Source organism: Volvox carteri, assembly GCF_000143455.1.
Source record: "Volvox carteri f. nagariensis unplaced genomic scaffold VOLCAscaffold_76, whole genome shotgun sequence".
In the NCBI taxonomy this organism is placed as follows: Eukaryota; Viridiplantae; Chlorophyta; class Chlorophyceae; order Chlamydomonadales; family Volvocaceae; genus Volvox; species Volvox carteri.
This window is the reverse complement of record NW_003307619.1, coordinates 78628-83583: the sequence shown is the minus strand read 5'-3', so window position 1 is coordinate 83583 and position 4956 is coordinate 78628. Positions and strand designations below refer to the sequence as shown.

At 56.2% G+C, this 4956-nt stretch overlaps 1 protein-coding gene across 1 annotated transcript in view; it reads left to right on the top strand.

Annotated features, from left to right (window-relative positions):
• The window catches only part of VOLCADRAFT_98711 (uncharacterized protein), a gene marked incomplete at both ends in the record, with an annotated part of 12410 nt that overhangs the window by 2179 nt on the left and 5275 nt on the right, over window positions 1-4956 (top strand). The window contains 9 exons of the mRNA XM_002957593.1: window positions 1456-1525; window positions 1907-1945; window positions 2511-2525; window positions 2716-2784; window positions 3039-3173; window positions 3442-3525; window positions 3854-4101; window positions 4397-4550; window positions 4896-4948. Of these exons, the coding sequence (XP_002957639.1) occupies window positions 1456-1525; window positions 1907-1945; window positions 2511-2525; window positions 2716-2784; window positions 3039-3173; window positions 3442-3525; window positions 3854-4101; window positions 4397-4550; window positions 4896-4948 (867 nt within the window). The remainder of the gene's footprint in view (window positions 1-1455; window positions 1526-1906; window positions 1946-2510; window positions 2526-2715; window positions 2785-3038; window positions 3174-3441; window positions 3526-3853; window positions 4102-4396; window positions 4551-4895; window positions 4949-4956) is intronic.

Below are 4956 nucleotides of genomic sequence, written 5' to 3'. Positions count from 1 at the left end.
GTGGGGGAGGGGAGGGGAGGGTCGACTCCCCACTTTGCTTGGGAAAGGGTGGGATGGAGGGGGGCCGTACTCGGCAGTTAGACAAGCTGTAGATAGAGGGGAGTGGCAATCCCTCCCGCCCGCCGTCGTACGGCTGATTCGTACTACGCTTCCCCATTCCGCCCCTGGAACCCCCCACCCCCCTTCCCTGCGGTTGTTTATTAAGCCTTTCTGGAATGCTTATCATTTTCCTGTTTATACGCAAATCTCGACGGTATTAAGGGTGAATACGATACTTCAAGTAGCAATATTATAGATCGATACATTTTACCTAAGCTTAAAATTGCTGTAGGAAGAATAGAAAAAATAGTATGTATGTATGTTGTTACAGAGTGGTATAGCTTCACCAGCGGCCCCCTTTCCCGAGGCAGTCCCTGCTCTCCCCTGCGAGAGGGGCACCCTAATCCGTTCAACCCTTCCGACTTCAGAATGTATTCGTTAAGCTCAGCAACTCACCATCAGCATCCAACCAAATCTAGCGGATCAACGGCGCCTCAACTTAGTACCTGGTCAGCTCGCAAGTTGATATTATCACGTCCGCACCCACCACCAGCATCCAAAGGTATCTGCCGGGTCGACAGCGGCTCAACTTCATTCCTGGTCAGCTCGCAGGTCTACTTTATCCCAGGTCACCACCGTCCATCGACTAGGGGCACTCTTACCTTCCACCATCGGAAGGATTTCCGACCCTGATAGGTCTCGATCCCTGGATCCTCCGGGGGGCAATGGTCGAGCGTTACCAGTAGTGCCTAATCTACATGGTTGGTGGTTTGATACTGTAGAGGCATATGCGGCGATATATTATTTTATCTAGTATGTTAGAAGTAGAAGTAGGTTCTGGAAAACTTAGCAGGACGGTAGGATAAACCACCAGCTTACAATACCCTCGATACATGCCTTGAAGTTATGATGAAAGCTATGAGTGCATTACTACCTTTATTTTTTACTTTTTCGATTGCGAAGTAATTCAAACGAGCATTTCATATTAAAACAGTAGCGCATTTACTGATGTTGATATTCGTCGTCTAGTCGATATATAACTTAATGAAAAATTTTCACATATATTTATTTTCGATAATATATTCCTGGACAACGTATCATTTGTTTTACAATAACTCTAGTACAACCATTTAATATATTTAATGCGGTTATTCAATTCTTGTATTCCCAAGTTAACAGAGGGATCATCCTCCAGATGATAATCCTTTTGAAAAATCTGGCAATATATCTCATCTGTTCTTCTTTCATGCCGCGCCTGGTTAGTTCCTGGACACCTATACGTATGAAATTATACCGGAGTATGTTTTTTGTATTACAGCTAAAAAAATATCTGCCATACAAATTGCTGCGGAAGAAGATTAGTTTCTATTTTTATTGGTTTTCCCCCTGTCCTTTCCCCCTGCCCCCGGGCCCCAGGTCCGCCACTCAACGCCGCTGGGACCGCCATTTGAGGTGTTGGCGAGTGCAGGCGGCGAGCTATCCGCAGGTAGGTCGTGTGTGTGTAGAATTTGGGGGGGGAGGGGGGGTTGAAAGCAAATACGAGAAACTCAGACATGGGCTGCGACGTCCACAGTGGGGATTGGCGGGGGGAGAGGGGTAGGACGAACCACTGGCTGGGGGGAGAGGACGGGGAGGGGGGGAGAAGGCCGAGGCGGGAATTATATGCCAAGTTAAGGTAAAGAACTTCGGAGGCGACGAATACTGAGGGCGGAGGAGGAGGAGGAGGAGGGGGGGTAAATCTGTTGGGCCCATCGAGGGTGGCTCGTCCCAGCATCATCGTCCTCAGCCACCACCCTCGTCCGTCCCCCCCCCCTCGACCGACCGACCGTTTTTCCCCACGACCCTGTTCGCCTTTACATCTTGCCAGGTTCAAAAGGTGCTAACGGAAAACGGTTTTGTGCTGGAGGTGCGTCTGTACGTCTGTATGTCTTATCTACGTCGGTTGTGTTACCATGATGGGGTGTTGGACCGGAGGGGGCCGGGATGGGGGTCATCCTCTGCGGTGTACTACTCGGGTACGGCAAGCCTATGCATGGTAGAACCTTGCCGTGATGGTGTGCCGTACGGTACGGAAATCGTTGGCGTTTTGTACGGTTTCTAATGCCGGGATGCGAGCTGGACAGGGCTGTTTCGTCTATCCGGGCGCAGCTCAACCCCCCCCCCAAACACCCCCCGCTAATTTTACGGCTCATGCGGTGCACTACGGCTGCGATTGGGTATGGACCCGGATGCCCGGCCCCAGCAGCCCCGCGTCTGTATGTATGTCTCCCGCCACCCCCAGCCAGTCCCCAACCAAATTTGGCCCCCCTCCAACCTCCCTCCCAAACTTCCCCTCCGAACCCCTCAATCCGGTGTGTGTGTGGCGTTGGTGCTGTACTGATACCGCCACATGAAAATTGAAATTGGATCTGAATCTGGAACGTCTGGATCTGGATCTGGAACCACTGCACCTGGATCACGTGCTCTCACAGGATTCGCCCCCCCGGGTGAGAGGTTTACCGGGTGCGGCTGCACAGCGCGTGGGGGGAAAGGCGGGGAGGGACCCATCTTTGTGGAGGGGTCCATTACCCCCGTGTGGGGTTCACAACCTGTCCCCACATTCCGCGGCTCCTTTCCCTCCTGCCCCTCAACACTGAGTTTGCTCTTCCCCTTTCCTTACATATCGCCACGGCCCAGGTGATTGATCTGCTCGTACACCGTACAAGTCCGTACAATCCGAAGTGCACGGCGGTTGAGGCACAGCAGGTGCGGGTCATGGGTCAATCAACCCACATGATGATTTGCTAAATACTATGCTAAATACTTTTGTCAACTGAAGCGCATTTCTGTACATGTGTTTTTTACCCCTCTCCCTCACCCACCTTTCGCGACCTCATGGTTCGCCGCTCCAAGCCTGAGTACGGCAGTCTCCGTTTTCCCCCAAATTTCCCATTAGTTTCCCTTTTCCTCCCCTTCCCGCCCCCTCCCCCACATACATACATACACACACATGCGTGCAGATCGTGTCCCAGCGTGTGGATTCCGGGTTGTGGTCCCGGCTGTTCCGCTACCAGCGGGAGGGGGTGCTTGCGGGGGTGCGGTTCGGCGGCCGGGTGCTGCTGGCAGACGAGATGGGGCTGGGGAAGACTGTGCAGGTGGGTGGGGTGGGGGAGTGAGGGGTGGGGTGGGGGAGTGGGGGGGTGGGGGAGTGAGGGGTGGGGTGGGGGAGTGGGGGGGTGGGGGAGTGAGGGGTGGGGTGGGGGAGTGGGGGGGTGGGGGAGTGGGGGCGGGGTCGTCATCCCGAGGTCACAGTCGTCACAGTCGCCACGGACGCCTTTCGGTCAGTTTTTACGTTTGCTACTCTCTTGCCCTGGCAGCAGCTTCAATCGTGTGCGGTTCGTCTTTCCCCCCCCTCCCCCTCAGGCCCTAACCCTGATGAGCTGCTACCCGGAGGACTGGCCGCTGCTGGTGGTGTGTCCCACATCACTGAGACACACGTGGGTGGCGGTAAGTACGGAAGTGTACGGAGAGATTGGAGTGTACGACAAACCGTTTACCATCGAAGGGGTCACCTAACGGTCTGAGGTCTGGTTTGTGCTCTCGATGCGCCTTTCGAAAGGCGGTGGGTAAACCCCACTTTGCGGCCTCTTAACCTTCCTAGTCCCCCGGGGTCGGGGTTTTTTCGACGGGTTTCCACCTCTCCCCGCCACCATCTCGTACTCTGTCGTCATCGGGCAGTACCTATCGTTTGAGCGATTGAATTTTATTGGATCCTCCCTCCTCCCTCCCCCATATACACACATACATACGTACGTACACATACATACACACACAGGCTATCCAGGAGTGGCTCCCCCCCTCTCTCCGCCCCGCCGATCGGGACCTGTGGCTCGTGAGCGCCTCCGCGGACTGGAACCGCCTGGCGGGGGAGGCGGGGGTGACACTGGGCCCGGGGGGTACGGCAGCCGGCAGTAGCACCGTCAGCAGTGTGCTGGGTGGCTACAGCCGGGGGGCAGCTAGGCCGCATGTGGCGGTGGTGAGCTACGACTTGGCGGCCAAGATGGACAGTGAACATGCGGTCAGGTGCGTGTGTGTGTGTTTGGGCGTGTGTGAGGGGGGTGGGTGGGGAGGACGGAGCCTTTTGTCAAGGGCGAACAAACCCCGCGCGAATGCCAACCTGCCGGAAGGAAGGCGCTCGTGTTCGGCTCGGTGTGTTTTGTAGCCCCGCGATCGCCCTCCCCCCCTCCACCCCCCCTTCCTCCTCCAACGGGCGAAGCAGTCTTTCCTTGGCATCAGCTTCACTCGCTCGTGGTTCGCCTCCCTCTCGGTGTGTTTTGTCGGGCCACGATCGCTCTTCCCCCCCTTCTCTCCCCCCCAGGTACCACTCAGTGATCTGTGACGAGAGCCACATGCTCAAGAACCGTACCACGGCCCGGTACGCGTGTGTCGCTCGCCTGGTGCGGGGCGCTAAGAGGGCGGTGCTCGCCTCCGGTACGCCCCTCCTTAATAGGCCCGTGGAGATATGGCCGCAGGTTGGTACAGCTGGGGGCGGGAGGGGGTCAGAGGCGGGAGGGGGTCCCTATGTGTGTGTATGTATGTGTGTGTATGTGTGTGTGTGTCTGCCGGTGGGCGTTTGTACTCGTTTGTTGAGGTTATGAGGAATCAGTGTTGCCACGACGCGAAGGTGAGGGAGTACGGCATGTGCGTGCCTGTGTGTATTCGTACTGTTGGTTCGGGGGTTTGCGTGACGGGTAACACCCGACTCCTACTTCGCCACTGGAACCACTGGAATCAACTTTCACTTCCCCGCCTCGCCCCCTATCCTCTCCCTTCCCTCCCCCCCTCCCTTACCCTCCCCTCCCCCCCACCCCCGATAGGTTGACCTGCTCCGTCCTGGGCTGTTGGGCAGCTTCACTGAATTCGGGGAGAGGTACTGTC